Source organism: Podarcis pityusensis (genome assembly GCF_964106645.2).
Source record: "Podarcis pityusensis genome assembly, chromosome: 9".
In the NCBI taxonomy this organism is placed as follows: Eukaryota; Metazoa; Chordata; class Lepidosauria; order Squamata; family Lacertidae; genus Podarcis; species Podarcis pityusensis.
The window spans coordinates 17,629,506-17,655,731 of NC_138034.1; the positions used below are offsets into that span (position 1 = coordinate 17,629,506).

Sequence of the window (26,226 nt, forward strand, 5' to 3'; positions counted from 1 at the left end):
TATAGCTGTTTTGTTCTTTACTGGGCCTTTTTGCTATCATACCATGCTGAGCTAAGCCAGGGTATGGCTTAACATGGCATCCAAACCTGGGCTTGTGGCTAGGCTTTCTTCAGACTAACCATGAGCTGTAACCAATAATAAATGGGTAGATTAGTAAACTAAAGCTATAGTTGATTAATTGGGAGAAGCCAAATCTAATCAATGAGGCTACAAGTGAAAGATGCACTTGTTTATTTTGTGAGGCAGGTTTGGTATGTTACTGTAATAGTGAATGAAAAAGAAAAGGTTAAGCTTTTCTTTTTAACAGTGAGTAGTAGCTTTTTGTTATTAACACATCCATAATTTCACACTTCCTTCAAAAGTGCATAAAGCCATGCATGTTGGGGTTTTGATAATAAGCCAGCTTATCTAAATGTAACCAGTTGATTCTATGAAAGGTAAATTATTAACCAGCTAATAAATGTTTTCATAACTTGAGAGGCCTTCTGTGGAGAATCCATAAGCTAAGGTTTTAAGGGGAATTTTGTTGAAAGTGGGAATCTCAGTCCAAGTTTGTTTGGGGGTTATTGGGATTGGTTTGGTTGTGCATGATGAAGTGATCAAGTGAGTCACATTTAACAAATACAGTTTTTTCCTTATGGTTATTGACCACTTGTCCTACTTCTGGCCTTCCAAAGGCATCTGGTTCACCAATGTGGGAAAGTAAATGCTGGAACAGATAGGGTTTTGGTCTGATCTAGTGGGGCTCTTATTATTATTTTATCCATATGTTTGAAATTATTACATGCCCATTGTAAACCTGACCTCTGAAGCAGCTGGGAGGACATAAAAGACCCTTTCCGTTTGTTTTGTAAAACTTGAGTGGTTCTCTTCCCTATAAACTGAATTCCTAAAATCTTATGCTGTTGATCCTGATTTAACCACAGTTCTTACAGCGTAAAACACATTGGTATAATATTTTGTTGCAGAAAACTCTTTTATGCTAGATGAGGCTCTTTTGTGGAAGTATTGTATGTGTGTGTGGCTTAGGTGTACCACTGTTTAATCTAGGCAAGAGGGTTTGGGTACTTTGTTCTGTGCAGACAGGATATGAAACACTTCTGCTTAGATAACCATACATGCTGAATTCAAGTGGCCAAATATTACATGCTCCTGGTGTAGCATTTTTTTAATATTTTGGTGCTAAAAATTCAAATTGTCCCTCTGTCGTTTAATATGTTATTATACAATGTTTACATCTGAAGATGCTTTGGGAACAAAGTGTACCACAAACATGCAGTTTGTTTATTTAACAGAATTTCTATACTGCTGTGCCGTGCTGTTGTGTGTAGTTATTATTTTAGTCCCTTTTAAGCTTTGTTTGTTATTGTTTTATTATTTTAATTGATTATTGGTTACCTAAAAAACACAGAATATATGAAATAACTGTATTTAAAAATCAATCAATCAATCAATCAATCAATCCATTCCAGCTGTCAGAGTCCCCACTGACACCTCACCAGTCCTCACAGACATAGACTCAGCTGGTAGTCTTCTCTCAGTCCCTGGCTGTTTTCTACTCCTATTCTGCATTTCTAGCCTCCTGGAGGAAAGGCTGCCTTTTCCAGGTCACTGTGAAGAGGCAGAAAGGTTGGAAAATGTAGTTCCTAGATCTTATGGTCTTATTTACAGTCCCATGTGAATTGTTTTGAATGTGTAAAAAGGTAAATGAACCCCTGACCATTAGGTCCAGTCATGGCCGACTCTGGGGTTGCGGTGCTCATCTCGCTTTATTGGCCGAAGGAGCCGGCGTACAGCTTCCAGGTCATGTGGCCAGCATGACTAAGCCACTTCTGGCGGACCCGAGCTGCGCACGGAAACGCCGTTTACCTTCGCACCGGAGTGGTACCTATTTATCTACTTGCACTTTGACGTGCTTTCGAACTGCTAGGTTGGCAGGAGCTAGGACTGAGCAATGGGAGCTCACCCCGTCGCGGGGATTCGAACCGCCGACCTTCTGATCGGCAAGTACTAGGCTCTGTGGTTTAACCCACAGCGGCACCCGCGTCCCTGTTTGAATGTGTAGATTGGTACTAAATAATAAGTAATAAAGAAGCCAATTTATAATGACCCAGGGAAGGCAGTTTAAGTTAGTGCCCTTTTATAGCACCTTTATCATTACAGTAATACATCTCTAGTCCCATGAGTCACAGGGATGTGGGTGGCACTGTGGTCTAAACCACTGAGCCTCCTGGGCTTGCCGATCGGCGGTTCGAATCTGTGCGACGTGGTGAATTCCTGTTGCTCTGTCCCAGCTTCTGCCAGCCTAGCAGTTTGAAAGCATACCAGTACAAGTAGATAAATAGGTACCGCTGCGGTGTGAGGGTAAACAGTGTTTCCGTGTGCTCTGGTACTTGTCATGGTGTCCCTTTGCGCCAGAAGCGGTTTAGTCATGCTGGCCACGTGACCCGGAAAGCTGTCTGTGGACAAAAGTCGGCTCCCTCATCCGGAAGCAAAAAGTCAGCTCCCTCATCCGGAAGCAAAATGAGTGCCACACCCCATACAGTGGTACCTCGGGTTACATACGCTTCAGCTTACACACTCCACTAAGCCAGAAATAGTGCTTCAGGTTAAGAACTTTGCTTCAGGATAAGAACAGAAATCATGCTATGGTGGCGCGGCAGCAGCGGGAGGCCCCATTAGCTAAAGTGGTGCTTCAGGTTAAGAACAGTTTCAGGTTAAGAACGGACCTCCGGAATGAATTAAGTATTTAACCCGAGGTAGTTGCCTTTGACTGGACTTAATCTCCAGGGGTCCTTTACCTTTCTCATTTTTTAAAAAAGTGATTTTGTGATGCCTATTCTGAATTATCCTTTGCTTGGAAGTATTAAGGAACAATCTTTAAAAATGCATATTTTAAAGACATGTGAACATGGGAGTTCTTTTTCCTTGAGGAAAATCAGGTTAGGTGACTGAGAGGTGAATCTGCAAAACTTTTTTTCTTAAGGTTGGTGAAAGAAATGTATGAAAAATGTTGGAGTAGGGGGGGCAGTACTTCCAGGTGCCTCTCATTTGCTATGGGTGTGGTCTGTGAAATTGTATGATGAATGGTGGAATTTTTTGCTGTATGTGAGTTGACCTGGCTTATGGATTTACTTATTTTGCATGTTTTCTTAGCTGCTGCTAAAACATTCATCAAAAGAGAGAATAGAAGAATGTTTTAGTGCCATGCCATCTTCTCAGAAATATCTAGGAAGAAGAAAAATGTGTTTTGGATTTTGACGATCTCTAACAGTGCAGGCTCTAAATGCTGCATTTGTAGACTTTTAACTGAGCAAAGCTCTCATAGGTATTGAAGGTGTGTGGATCAAAGCATGCTCTGCATGGGCTATACTGTTTATATTATATTGCTGACTTCCTGCACCTTGGGTAATGAATAAATAGTACAGCAATCTGTAATTTAGTCTGCTATGGTAAAACAACAACTGATTTACTAAATGCATGTGAAGCATGATATGCATGTACATGTGGATGTTCTCAAAAATCACCTAAAGGTGTCTTAAATGTCAGCCACTAAGAGTTTATCAACTGTGCTTCATACCAGAGGTTCTGGGGCACCTAAAATCAGTTATTTTAGACATGTTAGCTAAATGCGTTCCAATTCTTTTGCAAATTTAGTTGCACTAAATTAGCTCCTATTCAAATATAGTCATTTGCAACCATGCTACTCCCAACAGCAATGGTCAACACACTTTCCCATCTAAATTCCAGTGTAGATAGAATGCAGAACCTCATTTGCATTGTAGAACAACAGGGTCTGTGCTAGAGGCCTTGCATCATAAATTATATTGCAATGCAGATGTGCATCTGCTTCCATTCTGCATGCAGTTTCTACTCCAGAAAAAAGAAAACACCATGTGGAAATTACTCCTGCATGAATAGCTTTCCTACTGGGTTTCAGTGGGATTCATTTCATTCTCTGAATGTTACCAATTGCTTAGCAGTGTGTTAAGTTTTCCAAAACTATTATTCCAAAACCAGTACATTATAATGTGTACTACTACAACTAGTCTGAATTACGTCAGCCTACAGTTGCTTTTAATAGTTTATCTGTTTATTCTTAAGCTCAAACTACACAGTATATGGAATTATTTCCTTTTTTAAAAATCCAAAGCACCCCAGCCTTTGCTGAGCACAAGGGCACTTGAAGAGAAATCTGTTTCCCCTCAGCTCAGAATTGCCCTCCAGGTGGTAAATATGCCAGATAAATGCATGATGATAAAGCTCTTTTTTCATTCATGAGGAGAAAGATTGAGGGTCTTCTGCTCACACACAGCCTTCCCCAGGTTGCTTTGGTTTTTAAAAAACTGTGGAGGAAAGAATCACAAAACTTGCTTACTGTGCACTTTGATCCAAAGCCTTACACTTCATATTTCTACGCATCTCATGTACTATATGAAAAAGAAATTGTGGTGTGGCAGATACAAGTGGCAGATACAAAAGCAGCATCTAAGAAGCAGCTTTCCCCATATGTGTCCATTCAAGCACTTTGATCTGCAGAACTGGCACCATTACAGATGCCACATAATACTTGTTCTTCAGTTGTAGGACAAGATGCATCTGAGTTGCTGCCTTCTGTAAAATGTTATGTTGCTTCTAGTGTATCTCTCCTTACACTACATAACATTTCTCTTTGACACACCCCTTTCTCAAAAGCAATGTGTCATATTATCCTAGGCTATATATACCAGCATTCCCATATTTCATGTCTTACTGGTCAAACTTACTCATGACAATCACAGTAATCCCAATGGGACCGTTCTCCTCTGCAGCAATTTATTGCATGATGAACATGGACCCTAAGAAACATAGATTCCCAGAGTCCCTGGCACCTGGCTGAGTTGCTGCCATTTCTGGTGCAAGGGGGAAATTGAGTTCTTCAGGAAAGGCCTCCTGCAGGGCTTTACATTGTCCTTGTCACTGCCAGGCCTGTTTTTGGTGGAAGGGAAAGAAACAGCTGGGGAGGGGGCTTCTGTTGATGTTTGTGAACTCATTGCTAGAAGGCCAGAACTTCATTGGAGGTTAGGTTCAGCTTGTAATGACTTTGATGGAGTACAAACTTTGTAAGTTCCCCTAATTCCAAACTTCAGAAATGAAGAGTAGAAGAAAACAAACTATACCACGCTAACTGCAGGCAATAAACAGTTCACCATGTGCAATATGCTAGATCGTTCTTGCAGAACTAATTATTTAATATGTCAGAGAAATGTATGATAAATAAGCTATGAAGTCAATAACATCCAAAGGGAGGACCTGAATCTTGTTCCTTCCACCAGTTCTGCTCAGATTATTTCCATTTGGCTGCTCTGACATACAAGCCTTGCCAAAATATCACTTTTGTTCATTAATCTGCAGTGTGCTTGGTAAAAGCGTAGTACCTGTTTTAAATCATTCTAAAATAAATCTAGCTGAAACTGAGAAATAGATTTTGATCAGCTGCAGAGTGTAGTGGTGCCCCTTAAGGAACTTGGAGGATTTTAAGAAGTATTTTTCATGATTCTCCAGTTCCTTTCCCGAAGCATTTTCTGCAGAAGTAAATTTATTATTATATCAGCTGAGGAGGAGCACTGTTTGGAAAAAATTGCTTGCTACAGATATATATCAAATCTCACATCGTTAATGTTGACCTAAAAATTGAAATTTATAGGGCGAAAAAGAGTGTAGTCAATCACTTAAGATCCTTTTTTGTTTGTTTGTTTATGCAATCAAGCACTTAAAACAACCTATTCTGTATAGTCAGTATTGACTGTAGTTATAAAGACAGTGTCAAAACAGATTACATTTAGTTCCCTTGATTTCTCATCACTTGATTATTCAATATTTGGGGTTGGTTCACACATGTCCATTCATTACTTGACGACTACAATCTCAGATAATTGCACGGGCCATCTCAGATCTAACAGTACAGCTAGAACTTCAAATGTCCTCAAATGCAGTGCTTTTCAATGGAGTTGAGAAACATTCAACAACCAGTTATCAAATGTAGAAAAATCAAGTGATGTACATGCATGCGTGAACGAGGGCTTGATTATTCATACCTGAATGTGTGAACAGAATCTATGGAAAAGCACTGAATTTGAGGGGTTGTGATTGTTTTGCCACAACATATGATCTGTGATTACTCAGCTCATACATACAAGCCAGCCAGTGGCATATCCTTCAACATTTCTCCAATGAAAATAGGGACGTCCCATTCCAAAATGATAATTTTACTATTTATACCCCACACATCTTACTTGGTTGCTTCAGCCACTCTGGGCAGCTTCTAACATATATATATATAAAACAGAATAAAACATTAAACATTAAAAAAAAAAAAAACACTTCCCTATACAGAATTGCCTTCAGATGGCTCGGGGGTTGGATAATTCCATACCCTCCAACATTTCTCCAGTGAAAATAGGGACATCCTAAGTGGGGCATTCTAGGATCAAATCAGAAACCAGGACAGCTTCTCTAAATCAGGGATGCCTCTGGAAAATAGGGACACTTGGAGGGTCTACAATGGATGGTTTTCAAGACATCAATAGGTATGTGTGAATCAGCCCTTTACAGGGTAATTCTAATCCATTTTCAGTTGCCTGTTCAGCAGGAACAGAGGATGGTTTCAGATATTGTACTCAACTAGTTTGAAAGGAAGCACCAGTGGTTCGGCATCTCCTCATGGGATGCATATGCATCTCCAGCTCTTTGGATTGTGGAATAGCTGACCGAGGAAGTGTGAATTACTTCCTTTCTCATTGCTTTAGTGGAATGTCGCAAATCCACCCAGACAATTAGCCTTTTCATCATAACCCTGAAGCTTTTCTCATCATGGGAAGTAATGTTGGCGATAAGTGTGAAAACAGAAATCGCTGTTCATTGAAGTTGTAGTTTGTGCTGTTGCCTGAGTTTCCTATTCCAGTGGTGCACTCTTCACAGAAGCAGACTCCCTGGACCTGTTAAATGCATAAATTAAATGCTACTCTGAGCTCTGTGGGAAGGAAGGGAAGGATATACAGTGGTACCTCAGGTTACATACACTTCAGGTTACATACGCTTCAGGTTACAGACTCCACTAACCCAGAAATAGTACCTCGGGTTAAGAACTTTGCTTCAGGATGTGAACAGAAATCGTGCTCCAGCGGCACGGCAGCAGCAGGAGGCCCCATTAGCTAAAGTGGTGCTTCAGGTTAAGAACAGTTTCAGGTTAAGTACGGACCTCCGGAATGAATTACCGTATTTTTCTCTCTATAACACTCACATTTTTTCTCCTAAAAAGTAAGGGGAAATGTCTGTGCGTGTTATTGAGCGAATGTGTGGTCCCTGGAGCCGACTGGCCCGAGTACAGGGGCAAAAATCAGGCAAAAATCAGATCGCAGAGGAGGGAAGGCTAAAGAGAGGAGGTTGCGGCTTTCCTGCATTCTGCCTCAGGGTCTTACTGCCCACTGTTTTCGGTTGCTGTGTTTGCTCAAACGCAACGAAGAGCAGGGAAATCCCCTGCCCTCCTGGCAAGCAGGGGGGAAAGGAAAGGATCGTGTCCTTCCTTCTAATTCCTTCCTAGTCACACTGTGCACAGGCTCCAGCCCACCCGGCTTAGGTTCCGTCGGCTAGGAGCGCAGCTGACAGCCACCACCACCTCCTCTCCGTGCTCCGCTGCTGCTGCTGCTACAGCCTGCACCAAAAAAATCACGCACCCACTGTTGCCTGGGGCTGCAATGGTGCAAAAACGTGGTTCCTCTAAGTCTTAAATACACCAATAAAAATTGGCCCTTACTAATTGATTCAGTAATTAAGTTTAATTAAATTGCAGTGTCACAGTGTGAATAATATCAACAGCAACAACAATATTAATAATTAATACTATTTTTTTAAGAAACCTGGCTATTTTTCAAGTAAGCTTCATTCAGACTGAATGTGCTAAATTTAGATGGGCCTTTATCAACCCGTATTAAAGTTTCAAAGGATTAATATGTTTCATATATCTTATGGGTGAGCATACAAAGTTGCCCTAAAATATATTTGATTATTTTTGACATGCGTATGCTGTCCCATAACATAAAGTTCTCTAGGGAGCTTACAATAAATGAGCAAAAAAATTAAATACAAAATAAAACATACAGTGGTACCTTGGGTTACAAACACCTCGGGTTACAAACACTTTGGATTACAGACTCCGCTAACCTGGAATAGTACCTCAGGTTCAGAACTTTACCTCAGGATGAGAACAGAAATTGCGCACTGGCGGCAGTGGGAGGCCCCATTAGCTAAAGTGGTGCCTCAGGTTAAGAACGGTTTCAGGTTAAGAGCGGACCTCCGGAATGAATTAAGTACGTAACCAGAGGTACCACTATAAAAACTAAAGAAATACATCAGACACTACAGTCACCCACAATATAATACCACATATTTAAAAACTGAGAGGCCCAGACTGCAGAACTTATTTAAAAGGTCTTAGTAGAGTTCTATTACTGAAAGAGTTTTCTCCCTGAGGATTACCCACCTCATGTCATTATTCAGTGTGGCCATGTGGAACAGGGCCTCCAAGGAGGATTTTAAGGTTTGAGTAGGTACATATTGGAGGAAGCAGTCTTTCAGGTAAGGGCAGCTTGCAGTGGGATGCTGGTGAAGCAGTGGCTGTGGAGTATAAGGGCGGCCAGTGGCGGGATGGTGCATTATGTCAATGCAAACCCACATTTGCCACCAAAACCGCTGTCAGCAGGTAGCCAACCAGAGCTCCTAAATGAGTGCATATATTGGATACAAAGTTTGAAAACACACATTTGTTGTATTCCTATTTTCTGTATTTTGTACAGCTAAAACTGCAGTGTGAGAAGTGGCACTAATAGGTCTTTCTTAATCCTAGCCAAGAACCTGGCATAGTTGAACGTAGGCTAGGCATAGGTTATTTGCCCCCCTTTCACTGGGAGCAGCTTCCTTAATCGCTATCATGGCCATAAACATTTTACATTCCACATACCCCACTATGACAATCATCTGGTCTAAGCTGATGAGTGAGGCCTCAGGCCCACCTGAGTAAATAGAGAGCAAAGGAAAGGGGACAGAGTGATGTGGTGGATAGTGTAGGCCCGTGATAGAAGGCTGGTTCCACACCCTAAAATCATACATAATGATGGGACCCTGTTCAAACAAGATGATGAGCACTTACCGTATTTTTCGCTCCATAAGACGCACTTTCCCCCCTCTTAAAATCTAAGGGGAAATGTCTGTGCGTCTTATGGAGCGAATGTGTGGTCCCTGGGGCTGGGGGGGAGGGAACCTGGGCTTCCCCCGCCAGCCCCACAAGCTCCTGAGCAGCTCTGGGGTAGCCCGCGAAGCCTCCGCAGGGCAGCGGGGAGCCTTCATCCCGCTGCCCTGGGGAGGCTTCGCATGGCTATCCCTGGCTTTTGCAGGAGGTGGGGGAAGGGACAGAGCGAGGCTCTTTCACTTTCCCCACCTCCCGCAGAAGCCCCCAAGAACTGCATATTTTTTTTCTTGAATCCCCCCCCCCCAAAAAAGTAGGTGCGCCTTATGGTCAGGTGCGCCTTATGGAGCAAAAAATACGGTTATTTGCAATTGGCAATGGCTTGTTGGATTGGTTGCAGGTGGAGTAAGTTTGGTGGTGAGTTGCCTGAGCTAGCCAACTTGAGTGGCAGAACAGGCTTTTGGATGAAGCAAGAAAGGCAGCCAGGAGGTGGGCCCACCTACCCTGTTCAACGGGGAAATCTCCCTGAGGGATCTTAGAGGGAGGCACTTCTTTCCAGACACCCAGTTCAGAGGCGGAAGGGCCACAGTGCCTTCAAATGGGTTTTATGGATGCAGTTCACACCATAGGCAGACCCCTAAATTTGGTTAACCCCAATTCATCTGCCAGCTGGCGAGCTGGTAGATCGTTGGATCCATGTCCAATGTCTTAACCAAACCTTTGCATCTGTAATCAATAAAGTAGTGGCCAACTTAAATCTGACACATGCCTCCTGGTATTGATTTATTGCCTGTGCTCCACACCACGGCTCCATTGCACCTAGGCCCACAACTTCTTTTATCAACAAAATGATTCCGTATTCTGGAGTGGTGTGGAAATTATTTAGCATGACTTTATTATGCTCTATTGAAAATTCAACTTTGACATCTGTCTGACAAAAGATATTAAGAGAAATCTTTTAAGGATTTGTTTTTTTAAAAGACTGTATCTCATTGCCCCTTCCAGGTGTGAATTAACTGATTTGGGGGAGCACAAAGGGAGAATGAATAATTTAGTGAAATGTTAGTACCTGATGAATCAATAGCATCCCTTAGGGCTTAAGTGTTTGCATGAATAGCCTTGTAATAGAGAACTTTGAATACAGAAGGAAAATGTAGTTACCCAAAGGGATGCAGAAACTGGACTTGCTGACTTGCCAGATCTGATTATTTGCTTCTGAGCCTTTTTAAAAAGAGATTCTGGATTTCAGTACAATCTGAGATATTCTTCTATCTGAATAGTTCCCTTGATCAGCTTAAGGGGGAGAAGCATTGCTCTCTATGAATACGCCTGATAATATCTTATTAGAAAAGCAGTGGGAATTAGATTGACAGACACATAATGGGTAAGGGAAGAATGGCCAGGAAGAAGAAATCCACGGAGACCACAAACACTGAATGCAGTCATTAACATTATAACAAAACAGTAATGCATTAGACAGATGTAAAGAAAAATGAGCTATGCTTTGAGCCCCTAGAGAGAACTCTTGCAATTTCCATTTCCAAGTCTCATTTCTTCTTCTGGAAGTCAGACATATTCTCTGTAATAATATAATAAAACGTTATCTGGTCCAACTTTGGAAAAATCTCTCCCTGAAGCATATGCAAAAGTAGGATATAATTCAATTGCCTGTTTGAGAGCTGTCTTAGAAATTACTTAGGCCATTTGAAGGCCACAGAAAAACCCTTACTTGTGCCAACCCTGTGTACAGGGAGGATAATGTTTAAAAGCACTTTACATATAGCCTCTGCCTGCCTATGCTGAAAGCATCTGGTGGTAATGGCTCTGGTGTCCAAATACCCTATATACTAAGCAGTGAGCACATGGTAATGATGAGCTTTCAGCTTTAGCAACAATAAGGGTTTTCCGTGAAGTGCACATGGAATACATTTCCACCGCAACTGAGGCATCCTCTTTCTTTCCATTAAAAAGTTTCAGATTCTAATATCAACAAATGTACTAAGCTACCTTCAATGTGTGTTTATTTCAGGGGGCCACCTGTGACAGAAATCGTCCCAGAGTATGAGCAGCCACCATATGAGAAATGGCTAAATCTACAGTCTGACTGGGAGACAAAAAATATATCCACATTGCAGGCCCTTTTGGTGAAAGGGTGAGAAATAGCTGTGCTTCTATTTGTAGATAGAGTGAAAATGAAATTATGCTTTAAAATTGGTAATTTTTTTCAAACCAGAAACTTTGGGAATTTAGATGTTGACACTTTGTATTTTGAATGCCTGTATAAAATTTCAAATTTCACACTGAAGGATTCAAATTCATAGTTTATTAGTTCATGTCAGAAATATGACCTTTCACATTCCTTTTAACACTTAAACACTTTGTATACAAAGCCACCTGAGTTTTACAAGCAGATTCCAAAATCTCATTGACAGTGATAAAACTAATGTAGGGGTGTTTGCCAGATCAGATTCACATAGTCTGCAGGTGTAAATTAAATACAAAAATATAGCTTCTAAAAATCAAGAGCTCTCCAATTCTGATGTACTTCGTTTAATGAGATAGGAAGACCATTGGTGCCTGTAAGAGAAATTCAGTGGATAAATGATCCATGTGCTTATATACTAAACAGGTGGAGTGTATGTGTAAAGACCCTGTTCTTCACAAAAGTTTTGTATCTCTATCTGTAGGTTGCCATGCAGAAGCAGGAGTATGGTTTCCCTTTTCTGCACCAAAGAAGGTAAGCTACATAACTTATCTAACTATGAAGAAGGAAATTGGGTAGGTAACTTGGAAATCACCAATATGTCCCATTGATTTCTAAGAATACACATGGCTGCTTAAGAGTCTAGGAATTTCCTTGAAAGATCCACATAGACCAACATCTGGCTTAACGCAGTGGGAAACAGATTCCTCCCAAGAAGCCCACAATTAGGGTTTAAAGGGAACAGGGTATATCCAATGGACCCATTGAAATCAGTAGGCTTAAGTTGGTCAAGTCTACTGATTTCAGTGGGTCTACTCAGACTATGACTTGGTTGGATACAACCCATGAGGAAGCTCTGCTGCGACGCCCTAAGAACTTTCATTCAGTGACTTAGTGCCCCTGAACCTGGAAGTCCCATATGACCATCATTACTACCCTAATAGCCATTGACTAGTGGGACCAACAACAAAATGCTGCAATGTAGAGTGCTCCTCTTTTTCAGCCATACCTGCTTCTTGGATGCTTCATTCTGTTCCCACTCCCTGTTGGTTAAGATCCTTGATTAATTTGCTGTTGATATTTACGGACACCTCTCACTTCCATCCCTTGGGACATCTAAAAACAGCTTTTCATTGTGAACCAGAATATGACCAACCCCGACAATGTGATGACTCCCTCTGTTTCTAAATATCTTCTTCCACTATTCTTTTCCATTCTGCCTCCTACTAAGTTTTCATCCCCCCCCCCTCCAGGCAGAATTCTATGTCACTGAGCACACTTGGTTCTCATTATTGTGTGTTGGGGGTTCCTTCCTTAATGTTTTTTGTGTTTCTGAAAACTGAGATTACCCCAAGTCTACTGAGACCTTGTTGTGCATGAGTGGTGTAATTTTGACTTCATAAATAGTTTGACAAAAGACACAGAATATTTGTCAATTGACATACTTTGGGAGTTTGCAGACCTTAGGGCTTAATTGAGATAGTTTCCCCCCCACAAATGGAGCAAAGTATATGGTGTTTACAGAGATAAATGATCTAGCGTTAAGGGTGAGCACTGACGTGACCAATTCTGAAGATGATACCACACTACCAAATTATTTCACTGTGTATTTCAGGCGGTACACATGGGTGTGCCAGGATTTGTGTTAGGGGGGCAGAACCTCAGTATTTTTATTGATTTAAATGATTGGGGGGGGGAAGCTGCCCCCCACCTCCCTTGGCTACGTCCATGGTCCAGAATCCAAATACCTGGGAAGTACAAGAAACAAGGTCCAGAAACAGTCTGATATCCAAGCATGATGTGTGTGTATTCCAGTGAGCACCTAGGTGGCAGGGAAACGCAAATCAGGGAACTGATGAAAATATGTTGTTCCGGCACACTGTGCTTGCAGCTGAACTGGGTGCTCCCTATATAGAACACAGCTACAAGCCGTCTGCATGCAGATTTGGTCTACTCATGAGGAGTAGCTTATTCATAAGTCTTCATTTTACTGCTGAGGAGTCCTTGTTCCTCAGATGGGCTCTTCAGCATATTGTAGCCAACTGAATATTCTGGTCCTTAGCAGCAAAATGCTTCATATGTTTCTTAACAGACTGTGGCCGTCGCCCTGCAGCTCGCATGAGCAAGAGGATCCTTGGTGGCAGGACCAGTCGCCCAGGACGATGGCCTTGGCAGTGCTCCCTGCAGAGTGAGCCAAGTGGGCATATATGTGGCTGTGTCCTCATTGCAAAGAAATGGGTCTTGACTGTGGCACACTGCTTTGAAGGGTGAGTGGTGCTGAGAATGCTTTGTTAGAGGCACATAAATCATTCCTAAACTGGTGTTGCACAATGTTCAGCAAGCCCATGGATTAAATCCTATGGGTGGAAGAGGTAATACAAATGTTAGGTAAAAGGTAAAGGGACCCCTGACCATTAGGTCTAGTCGTGACCGACTCTGGGGTTGCGGCGCTCATCTCACTTTACTGGCTGAGGGAGCGGGCGTACAGCTTCCGGGTCATGTGGCCAGCATGACTAAGCTGCTTCTGGCGAACCAGAGCAGCGCACGGAAACGCCATTTACCTTCCCGCTGGAGCGGTACTTATTTATCTACTTGCACTTTGATGTGCTTTCGAATGGCTAGGTTGGCAGGAGCAGGGACCGAGCAACGGGAGCTCACCCCGTCGCAGGGATTCGAATTGCCGACCTTCTGATCGGAAAGTCCTAGGCTCTGTGGTTTAGACCGCAGCGCCACCCGCGTCCCTTGAATGTTTTGTTAGAGGCACATATATCATTCCTAAGCTGGTGTTGCACAATGTTCATCGGGCACATGGATTAAACCCTGTGGGCTGGAAGAGGTAATACAAATGTTACACTGATCTTATTGAAAACTGATTTTCTCCGGTGACTAATCCCAGCTTGCATTTAGAAGCATTTCCTCATGGGTAACTTTCCAGGGCTGGTATGTGAGTGTGGTGAGTGGAACTAACGTCAAAAAGTGGGTGGAGCAGCAAATATGTCTTCTAGCTTGTACAGTAGCCCAAACTGTAGGAAGAGGGAGATTTACTATCCCCCTCTTAATTCCTGAATTATAAATCCAGTACAGTTATGATTGCCCCTCACACTCAGAAACATCACATGCTGACTATCATTTATAAACATCACTTTGAAACACAGCACTCATAATATGATGTCTCAGATGTTTTAAATGCATGGTTAGTTTGCTATTATTAGATAACACTTTCACAATATGACTTTTTATTGGCCCAAGGATATGCATTTAAAATTGAAAAGTCTTTCTTTGTTTGGGCTCAGGGGATTGAAAAATGGAACAAATCTCTGAGGAGAGAAATATCTTTATGATTTGACTTTCCAGCCTCTGCATGCCATGTTATTAATAGCCTTTGTGTCAAAATCAAACACTTTAAAGGCATTTGAAACACTAGTTCTGTTTGCGGATGGACAAGCAGTCCATTAATATGTTTGTCTCAGTATTGCCTGCATCTCAAACTCTGTAGATACCAATTATTTATTCAACTCGTGTGGCATCTGCTGTGTAAATGCTTTTTTTAAAAAAGAGAGGAGAGAGAAGTTACAGAATCTATATTAGAGCAATTTCTGTATCTGTTCATAGTTCTTTCCTTTTACACTTCTGGTCTTTCTCTTGTCTCCCATTTCTAAGTTTAGCCATGCTGTTGCACACACTTATTTCCCTTCATTATACCAATTAGGCTCCGCTTGCTTGCCTGACATTTCTCACTATCTCCCTTTTATCCATATTTGGTACATTCTAATCTCACATTATAACTGAGTTGCTGGTTTGATTTGAATATTGTTTCATTCAGTCCTTCTTCATTCTGTAGCAATCTGCATAATAATCAGTATTTCTTCTTCATTGTTTTACAGAATAGTGCATTCTTTTGTTCTCTGGTCTGCTGTCTCAATACTATTCCCCCTATATATTATTGTGCAGTGTAATCTCCTCATAGTGCACTGTGACTCAGAGTTAAGGATCTGGAAACATTCTAGAAGGAAAGATTATGTCCTCAAGTGGAACATGGGCGAGGGTTATACAGTTATGCTGTACTATGATCAACACTATTGAAAGCCTGCCAAAATGTCTAGAAGAATCAACACTCCCATAGTAATTCTCACATCATAGATTAGTCCACATAGTGCACAAGGCAGTTTTAATGCCATAACTAGGCCTGGACCCTGATTGAAGTTGATCTAAGAAATCTGCTTATTCCAAGAATGTCAGCATTTGAAGTTGCTTCTTTGGAAAGAGATAAATTCAGAACTAACGGCATATATTATTTCTTTCCTCTTCACAAGGCGAGAAAGCCCTGCTGTGTGGAAAGTGGTGTTTGGCATCAACAACTTGGATCATCCTTCAGTCTTCATGCAGACCCGCATGGTGAAGACTATTATTCTGCACCCCCGTTATAACCGTGCTGTTGTGGATTATGATATAAGCATTGTGGAACTCAATGAAGACATCAATGAGACAGGCTATGTACGGCCAATCTGTCTACCCAGCAGGGAGCGGCTAGTCGAGCCAGATACCTATTGCTACATCACCGGTTGGGGACACATGGGCAACAAAAGTAAGACTAATGTTTTCCATATTTAAACACAAATCTGTTTATCTTCCATTGACTTCTGTTAGTTATCTGATTCTAGTGGAAATTTTACTGTTTCAACACTAATGACGAATCTTTGCTGGGTATTATGGAATATTAGAACGCACAATATAAACCCAAAGTCCACAGCTTGTTCTCACTTTACACTGAACTGAATAGGGACTGGAATACAAAGAAGGGAGAGAATTGTATGTGTACCTGCATTTTCATTACTGTTTAGCCACAAATAAGAGCCCTAGGCCCTTGCATAAGATGTGTATGTATGAGGCTTCCTGGAAGTGGGAAGCATACTGCCAAGGAAAGTAGTGTTCTCAGAATGTCCAGGAACGTTGGGGCTTGGTAGCAACATCTACAGTGCTAATCGGAATCTGTGACAGCTTGCAGTCATTAGCCAGGGCTTGCAGTCACTTGAGTTGGCACTATATTTCAGAGGCACTAGCGAAAGCAGCCTGCGATCTGAAAAGTGATGCTAGGACTTATCTTCCATATTGTGTGTGATCTAAAATTTGCATCTTGTCACCTTACGTGACACTGTAGGGAATGTAGGGGGTGTACCTTCCATACTGTGTAGTGTTGTGAGAGCTGAGAGTCTGTGACACCCCAAGGGATCCTGCTCTTGGGATGGCAAAGTTTTCTGAACTAGTCCTGTTCAGCTATGTGGAAGTGACGTGTGGTGGCAGCCCATACTGCCGCTTTCATGTTCTAAAGCAGTGAGAAGTGACCCACTGGAAAAGGAAAGAGCATAAACAAGTATATATTGAATATAGTAGATTAAAATCTAAATAGAGATTTAAGTAACGAGAGCAAGACATAGTGCTGGGAAATTGTACCTGAAAAATCTATGGCAGGTGGTTGTGCAGCCTCTAACTTTCATAGGAAACTTTCCAAAGTTTTGTACTAGAATAATAATAATAATAATAATAATAATATATTATTATTTCCCCAGCCACTCTGGGCAGCTTTCAACAGAACATTAAAAACAAAATAAAACTTCAAACATTAAAAACTTCCCTAAACAGGGCTGCCTTCAGATGTCTTCTAAAGGTTGGACAGTTGTTTATTTCCTTGACATCTGATGGGAGGGTGTTCCACAGGGCGGGCACCACTACCGAGAAGGCCCTCTGCTTGGTTCTCTGTAACTTCACTTCTCGCAGTGAGGGAACCGCTAGAAGGCCCTCGGAGCTGGACCTCAGTGTCCAGGCTGAACGATGGGGGTGGAGACTCTCCTTCAGGTATACTGGGCCGAACTGTTTAGTGCTTTAAAGGTCACCACCAACACTTTGAATTGTGCCCGGGAACAAAATATGTTTTGTTTTCAAATTTTGAGCAGGTGGTCAGCCAACAGGCACATGTACAGATCATATTAGTTCCAAAGTAACATCAGTTCCCCGCAAAGCAGGTTCATAGACCCTGGCAAAACTATTAATCTGAGATCATAATTCATAATTTTGCCAGAGGCTGTGCAGCCAAAGAGGAGATTGTTTTGAATACGCCCAGAGAATAAGAAATTGATTTTGCAGCAAGCTATCAAGAAAGAGCTTTAAGGGGTAGTGCTTGATCACCCTAGCATGACAAAATCATCATGATGATGATGATACTCAACAGACTTTTTGCAGTTAGGAAAGTGACAAGAGAAATTGGAATGAATGAATGTTTTATGGCAAGACATAGAAACACCCAACAAGCAATGAGCATCAGGATCATTGCCATGTAAATAGATAAGAAGGAATGCTAAATAAAGACTGGACATAGTCTGATCTTTGTTTAAGCTTGGTGCAACCAAGCCAGGTTGAATGCTCAATAAACAGACTGTTAATCTCTTTACTTTATACAACAAAACAGTGTGGATTTGATGGTATATTTGCATAGCTGCATATGGTTTGACCAAAGTTGTTTTCCCCACCCCATTTAGTGCCTTTCAAACTTCAGGAAGGAGAAGTTCGTATTATTTCCTTAGAACAGTGCCAGTCGTACTTCGACATGAAAACCATTACCGCCAGGATGTTGTGTGCAGGCTATGAATCTGGCACTGTGGACTCTTGCATGGTAAGACAGTTCTGGAGAGAAAAAAACACAAACACAAGGACGTGCACACACAGAGAGAAATTTATGAAAACTATAGCTGCAAATTATGAGTACTCTACCCAAATTAGCCCAATAGAACAAAAAAGCAACTAGATCACATGATAGATGGAAATGGCTATTTTGTTGGCTTTGAGTCCTAAATAAAAGTAAAAGTTACTGTACCTTTTTTTACAAATCCTTCTCAGCTTGAAATCTCATTAGATGACCTGGAGAGATTGGATCTTAGTTCAACTTGCTTCACCGGGTTTGTTGTGATGTTAAACTTCTACATTAGCTCCCTGAAGGAAAGTCAGGTTATATGACAGCAAGCAAACAAAGAAAGAAAGCTGAGTGGTGGTTCTAGAAAATCCTAGAGTATTTGACTGGTAACCATATATTTCAAGCATCCCTCACAATGATCCTTGACACCATCTTGGCTGATACTAGGAGATGTGAAGGGATATAGGTTAGGAGGCAGATACAGCCAAACCATTCCGATCTGGATTGTAAATATAAAACCTTGAATTGTATCTGAAAGGATTATGGAAAGCCAATGCTGGTGCTGGAGCTTCACTGTGTAATGTCCTTGCTGTGAGCCATCCTCATCAAAAGACAGGATGCCATGTGTTGTACCATTTGCCTTTTCCAAAACAACTGCATGAAAATCAAGAAAGGGCTATATAGCTACACGGCTGGTAATTGTGAAGACCTTGATACAGTGAGGAGTCAAAATATACCTAAGGGAGCACAGAGTGATTAGGTGATGCCAGTCCCCCCCATTAAAGACAGATCACAGGAACTATTCAACAACCATCCCGATCGTGTTATTTTCTATGATCAGTTCGTCCAGTTTTGTTGCTCACTCCCAAGGGCAGCCTTATGCTGTGGAATAACCTCTATATCTTTACAGGGTGACAGTGGAGGACCCCTTGTATGCGAGCAGCCTGCTGGACGCTGGACATTGTTTGGCTTAACCTCTTGGGGCTCTGTCTGCTTTTCCAAAATTTTGGGACCTGGAGTTTATAGCAATGTGTCTCACTTCGTTGAATGGATTGAAAGGCAAATCTACATCCACACATTTCTTCTCCACTAATTCTTCAGGATAGGAATTCTGCGCTGACTGACAAAAAGGCAGCGCACCAGAACAATGAAGATGTTGAAATGAAGAAACCTGTTGAATTATAAATTCTGTGGGTTGCAGATGACAGGCAACAGAGCAGAGTAAAAGAATGGGTATATCCTCTGGTGCCAAAGATGCTTTCTGGGTAATTGGTCAAATATTTTTGTAATCATTTCTGGAATTTTTTCTTTAGCAGTGTTGTGTTACCTTTCACATACACTCACAACAGAATGCGTAAAGGAAAAATAAACACATTTCTAATGTGGTATTTGAGATAAACCATTAGGGGTTGTGTAGAAGTACTAGCTTTCTAAAACACCAAGAGAAAAACATATATTTGCTGATAGAGAATTTCAGCTTCTATCTCTTGCAGTGAATAGTTTGTAAATTTGCAAAGGTGATGGGCACATCTATTCATAAGTAGTCCTTTTTAAAACTCTAGTTTGTCCTCTTGGTTCCACCAAGTTAATCTGGACTCCACTCACTTTAAGAGAATTGGGTGTTTTATGTGCTATCAAATTTTGCATGTTTTTGGATACAGATTTATTGCTTAATAATGACCAGTGGTCATCACATACACATTACAAGGGAAAGCAAAACAATACAGACACAGCAAACCTAATTCTATGGCAACAGTCAACCAATCATTTTAAAACAAGGTTGCCATAAAACGAATAACAGATTTAAAATCAAGAACCACCAGTATAACCCACAAAACTGGTTAAAATGATTTCCATACAACTTAACTTCTAAGACTAGCATGTTAGGCTTATTCTGGACTGAACAACCTAAAGAAAGCACTTAAGACTTGGATCCTTTTGCATGGAGATCCTAACCACAGTGGCTGCAATAGAATTGGGTGGTTTCATGGAATGAATAGATCCATGTGCCAGTGAGAATGTCATATAATGGTTTCTTTCCTTCCCAAATTACAAGATGCAAAATGAAATTGCCTCTTAAGCAGGAAGTGGTCCTATAGCTTATTGTGTGGACAGCACCTCATCCCAATCCTTGCAGTGTTCTTAACAAGGTAGTCCTAACTTTTGCGGCATCACAGAGGTAATCCCATAGAATTTATAATGAAAAATGAAAAACTCTTGTAAGTCAACAAGTATCCTCCTGGAATCTAAATTTGTTCCTAAAAACTATAAATAACCAGTCATAAAAGCTATAGTTAAATCATTCACAAAGCCTCCTTGCTTAGTAAGACTATATTTTCCGACTAGGAGAATATCCAAGTTGGAGGCTTTTCCTCTCTAGTCCCAGGCTCCAAGCCCATGGTGACATGTGATTTATGATTTTCAAGATCTAGCTTTGTCATAATTCTGCCTTATCCCACAGGATCTGCAGGAAAAGATGCAGCACACACCAGATGGTTGGAGAGCAGATAAGTCTTTCAGCTTCAGGAAAGATTGTTTTAGAACAGGCACCGCATTCAGGCAGAAAACATGCATTATGGAATTCTATAAGGCCTCTCTGGGGCTTCTAAAACACAGGTTAAAGGCCACTGTCTAACACAGCAGTAGTTTCCTGGTGAGGTTGTATAGGGGAGCTACTTGGCCATCATCCCCTTCTGAGGAATTATAGGAGAGAAAACCTTGCCTGCCTCGCTTCAGTCTGCATTTGGGCAAAGGCTATACAAGACAGGCAAACAATTTGTTTAGTTTTGGAATCTCTCATGGAACATTCATTAATTCAGTGCAGTTTGTCCCACGCTTATAGAAGTGTGTACTGCTTTGGTACAACCCATCTTGTGAAGTGGCACCTGAAACAATATAATGAAGCAGCTGTTTTGCAGTCCTCCCTTTGAAAACCATAGAAGACTGGAAACGCAACCCAGTGAAAGCCTTTCTAAGTCTACATACAGAGAGGTCTGAAACACATTTTTCAAAGCCGAAAGAGGTTTTGAAACACTGTTTGAAACATTCGGTCATAACCTGCAGGACTATGAGTCACATACTCCTGACTACTGTTACAGAACTCGTAACCTCGCCTCCTCTTTTGATGCACCTTATGGAGCTTGTAATAGACAAATGTCCACTGTAGTACTAAATGTTGCTATTTATGTGCATTGAAAAGCTGTATTTGATTGTTTCTACTTTATTAACCACAAAGAAAACACTGTACTTTTCTATGTTTTTGTTCATTCTGTGGAATTGGGGCACAGAAAAACTGAGCAAATTTCTCCCCTGGATAAGGTAGGTTGCAGGCATTATTGTCTTGAATACAGGTAGTCTGAACCACAACTGGTTAGTAATGAAGGTCCAGTCCACACTGACAAATTTTACCGTGTGACTCTGTATGTGGGTACACTATTGTATAAAGGAAGATTGTATATGGTTGCCATCTTCGTGCTTTCAGCTGCTGGAAAAATGCAGCCATTATCATGAAAAAGGCTTCAGTTTCCCATGTGTACAGCCTGTATCATGCTAGCCTTTCCTTTCATGTACATGATCACATAAACAGGATAGCTGTATTCTTATTCAAACCATGGTTGTAGACAGTTTTTCTCCCAGTATACAATATATATGTGTGTAGCCCCTTTGCTGTGTGTACTGAACCACCAAAAACTCAAATACAAGTATGGCTGCAGTTGAGAAAATCTACAGAGTTTATCATAGGCCAGTTGTGGACTGATCTGTAGGTCATTTGTACATTGATCTATGTAGGAAAAAATCCTTAGCTACATAAATCAACATGTAAACTCGAAGAAGAAACTCTTTTAAACTAACTTTTAGAAATTAATCTTACAAATTACAAATAGATATTTAACGTTCGTTATCCTAGACAAAGATTTTAAAAAGTATTCCTGAAGGACACATTTCAAAAACAAAAGTCAAGTGTTCATAAATTCAGTGAATTTGTCATAAGCTCACCATCACCATCTAGTGCCATATTTGCATAATGCATTTAAAACACACTTAAAACGTTATATTTGCAGCTGTGTAGCAGAGTCCTGGATCTAGCTAACTGGTTCAATTCAGTATGTGAGGTTCTGGCCTGCCCTATTCCAGTTGGTCTCTCCTCCCTATAGCCTACTCTTCCCTAATTTTCACTCACTACATAAAATACTTGGGAATTCTGTTCCCTAGCCCTGTTAGGTTTCCCCCGTACCTTACATGTGGTCATCCTGTGGTGCGCAGGCTGCATGCAGCCCTCGGCCAACTTTTGTGAATCCTTTTGGAATCTCCAGCTGATTCCTCCCTCCCTGTTGCTCAGCTTTTAGCCCTAGGGATAGCTTCTCAACCTTCCTAGCACTGATAAGCGAGGCAGCAGGAGGGGCATGATAGGATCTCCTGATGCCTGTACAGAGAGATGGGGACGGGGAGGAGGAAAAGTGTCTTGGGGAAGGGGCTCACTCAGGCCTCACCCACCCCCACCGCCTGCATGCAGCCTCCCAGTTCAAAGACCACCATTGCATTTGACCCTCAGAGGCAAAAGGGTTGCCTGCTCATCTTCTAGGCCCTCTGCCTTCATGGCCGTTCGCTTTCTTAGCTCTGCATTGTCTTTGCCATTCTTTGTATGAACTGTGTGCTGGGGCTCATATCATATTTCTCCTGAAAACAGTACTCTCATTTTACTCTCCTTTCCCCCACAACATTCCACGTAGAGAAAATATATTTCTATTATTTTATACATGGTATTTTTATACTGCTTCCCCCCTCCTATGTATGCTTATGCAAATATTTGTATGTGGTGTGGGTTTTAAGGAACCAGATGTCATCCGAAGTGTGGTTTTTAAAGTACCAGATGTCTCCAGATGTGTGGTTGTAGAGAGACAATCAAATGTATCCAACAATTGTGAGAAAGGAGCCTTTGATGAGATTCGTACTCCCAATGTTGTTTTACTGCCGCTAGGAAAGCAGCATATGTAACCAATGTCATGTAAGCGAAATGATTTGTTTTAATTTAAACCCAAAGTGAGCAAAAATGCACATATTTATTTTTTCAAAATAAATTCTGTGAACAAAAATCGTTTCAGCTCCCCTTCTCCCTTCACAATAGCATATCAGATTGAATAGAGGTTCTGAGCCATTCTCTTTGTGCGCAGATCAACTGGCATCTCTCATATCACTGAAAGAAAAGGAGTGAGTTTGTTAATACCCACTGAGTTGTTGGGGCCTTGATGCAGTAATAACATATGGGATCTATGAAGATATGGTATTCTTTTTGTAATGGAGAGATATGCTGTAGACTGGCCATGACATGTAAAGGAATCTTATTTAGATCTTATTAGCAGAACACCTGGGAGTCTCAGGGGCTCCATTTCATATATTTAGGAGCATCATGCAACTATAAACAAATTAATAGTGTAGATAAAGTAATATAAAATTATTATTAATAATACAGTAATAAAGCAAATACTAAAGTATATATCCTGATAGGCTTGTTTAAATAATAAAGATAGGTTTTAGCAGGCTTCTAAAACAGTATAATGTGAATGCTTATCTAATGGTCAATAGGTAAAGCTGTTGCATAGCTTACCTCTGTTGTAAAGAACATTGTGAACTCCAACACACATCAGCTCCAGCCAGCATGGAGAATGATCAGCGATGATGGGAGTTTTAGACCAACATCTTGAAGACCAACATCTTAAAGGAAGAACAACACTGATGTGCCTTGTTGACAAATATATGGATGGAGTGATGAATACTGGACAATTTCAGAAGGTAAGACTCTTTAATTAACCTGGCCTTTGTATCGATTGCCTGGCTCATTGTAGAAGAGCATGTGAAATCTCATTTTCACCATGCAATAGTCATGAATGCACCCCAAGTCCATTTCCTTGCTGTGTCCATAGCTAATTTCATTTGCTAATTTCAGCAGCAGGAAAAGTTAAAATCAAAAGGTTGTCACTCTATACATGTGCATAACCACAGCACATTAATTAAAGACTTGCTGTGAAATGAGTTACACAAATGCAGAATTTCTCAGTTAATTTAACATATATTAGAATGTACCATTTTGTGGCGTGCTGGAAATAACATCACTGGGCATAATGGTTAAAAGATTTACATTTAAATCCAAAACTATTGTGATCATAGAAACTGCTGTTGACTACATAGTTCTCCAAAAAATGAGGAAATGTGCAAAAGTTTGCATGATCAATGCATTGTTACGGGAGTCTTTCACAAATGGTGCCCGCTGGGTGCCTTAGACTGCAACTTCCACCAGCCCCAGCCAACATGAGTTGTGGTCCACAGCATCTGGAGGGCACCAGGGTGGGAGAGGCTGTTTTAGAACATGGCCAGCACCTATGGTACAGGTAAATAGTGATATCAAAGATGAATATATGCCAGGCCAGTGGTACTCAAATCTTTTGAGTGACCACGTTATGCAACAATTCTTTTTTATCATCTTCTAATTAATGAATTAGTAGTTTCTCCAGGTCAGCAAGGTTGGAGCTTTGGCAGTGAAGCAGCCCAGAATGGGAGTTTATCTAGGAGCTGGCGGTTCCAACTTTTCCTGACTCTCACAGACAGAGTCTGTGTAGTCTCAGTAGCATGCAACTAGCCTGGCACCTCAGTGGTAGCTCTGAAGCTTTTGTGCGGCTTGCTGTCTCTTCTGCTCCTGTGGCACTTAGGAAGAGGAGGGAGGGCCTGAGAACTGGCCAGGAACCCAGGCAGCTGATATAGGGACCTCTAGCCCTGAGCCAATCTGATTGCTCTTCAAGGTCATTGATGAGGTGAAAAATCTATTTCTTGCAAATTAAGAGATCACTATTCATCAAAAAAAGCATTGCAGAGCTGAGCAGTATTATACAGGACTATTTTTGAAGGCATTTCCTGAAATGGTTTTTCCTGTGGTGCTTTCCCTCATTTCCTAACAGGCTGAGACGGCACATGAAACAATCACCTTTCAATATGTGCTTTGCAGTCAAGCAACCCCAACTTCATAGTATCTGAGGCTGTAGAAAATTGATTTAAGTGCTTCAGTAGCTGCTAAAATGCTTAAAGTTGTAAGTATAGTGGGGGTTAAGTGTTATTTAAGGAAAATCCTAATCAATCAATGATGGGGATATAATTGCAAAGTGCTTTTTGGCTAGTAATGTTCTTCTAGTCACCACCTCAACTGTGGAACTGAAACATATAGGGCAGTTAATCTTTTTCTAACAAATAGGCAGTCCTGAAGCGTGTGGGTAGACTGGACCACATACATACCTTCCATGGATGCATCAAAGACCTTTGATAGAGTATATCCCATTCTGATGTTTATATAGCAAATAATCTTCTGAATTGGGATACTCCTGTGCTACTAAGGTAACATGACTGCACTTAAGTGCTAGATTTTTTTGCCGTAAGTGACTTTATGAAGATTTAACATTCACCTATAAATGACCTGAACCAAAGTTTGTTGTAATTCACGTGCAGGACTGCCAATAGCCTTGGACGTCTGCTGGGACTATTGATTCCTACCCTGCCCTGGGTTTCCTTTCGCCTGCGACTCGTTTGAAGAATGGTGCAACAGCCAACTTGGTGATCTTCCATGCTCCAGACTGGTGCTATGTCACCGTTGGAAATAAACAGTACTGCTTACTGCTGCCAGGTAAGTCCACAGGACTGGTGGGCATTGATGTAGGAAGGGGCTCACCAGAAATTACTTTGCCAAGGACCTTCTCAAACCTGAGGCAGCCTTTCTCAGGTTACAATGCTGTGGTCACTTACCTGGGAGTCAGCTCCACTGAACTTAATTGGAGTTTACTGTAAATCCTACTGAAAGCAGTGAGATGAGTTAGTTGTGAGTGACAAATGCAGAGCTTGTTTCCGTCTGGAACTCACCAGAACTCAATTCCGGCACCTCTTAGACGGGCGCCTATGCCATTATAAGAGAATGAGTGAGTTCCGGCACCTCTTTTTCTAGAAAAATAGCACTGGACAAATGTTTCGGTGAGATGCAGGAATGACAATTTCTATGAACACCAAATGGTCCTCAAGCTTCAGTTTGCGAGTGTTATTCAGAGACCTTACAGTGTTTGGTTACAGACTTAGGAAGGA

At 41.3% G+C, this 26,226-nt stretch overlaps 1 protein-coding gene and 1 long non-coding RNA gene across 5 annotated transcripts in view; one reads left to right on the forward strand and one right to left on the reverse strand.

Annotated features, from left to right (window-relative positions):
* Positions 1 to 23,204, forward strand: part of CORIN (corin, serine peptidase) — a 121,052-nt gene extending 97,848 nt beyond the window's left edge. For all 4 annotated transcript variants that reach the window (XM_081019837.1, XM_081019840.1, XM_081019839.1 and 1 more), the window contains exons 17-22: positions 11,253 to 11,375; positions 11,911 to 11,960; positions 13,519 to 13,693; positions 15,740 to 16,011; positions 17,960 to 18,093; positions 19,022 to 23,204. In XM_081019837.1, coding sequence (XP_080875963.1) covers positions 11,253 to 11,375; positions 11,911 to 11,960; positions 13,519 to 13,693; positions 15,740 to 16,011; positions 17,960 to 18,093; positions 19,022 to 19,204 — 937 coding nt within the window. In that variant the 3' untranslated portion in view covers positions 19,205 to 23,204. The remainder of the gene's footprint in view (positions 1 to 11,252; positions 11,376 to 11,910; positions 11,961 to 13,518; positions 13,694 to 15,739; positions 16,012 to 17,959; positions 18,094 to 19,021) is intronic.
* On the reverse strand, positions 21,528 to 25,776 carry LOC308484973. Its single transcript, XR_013990252.1, has 2 exons — positions 23,717 to 25,776; positions 21,528 to 23,305 (listed from the first exon to the last, which is right to left on the reverse strand). It is a non-coding gene; the product is annotated as an uncharacterized lncRNA (long non-coding RNA).
* Positions 25,777 to 26,226: the final 450 nt, after the last annotated feature.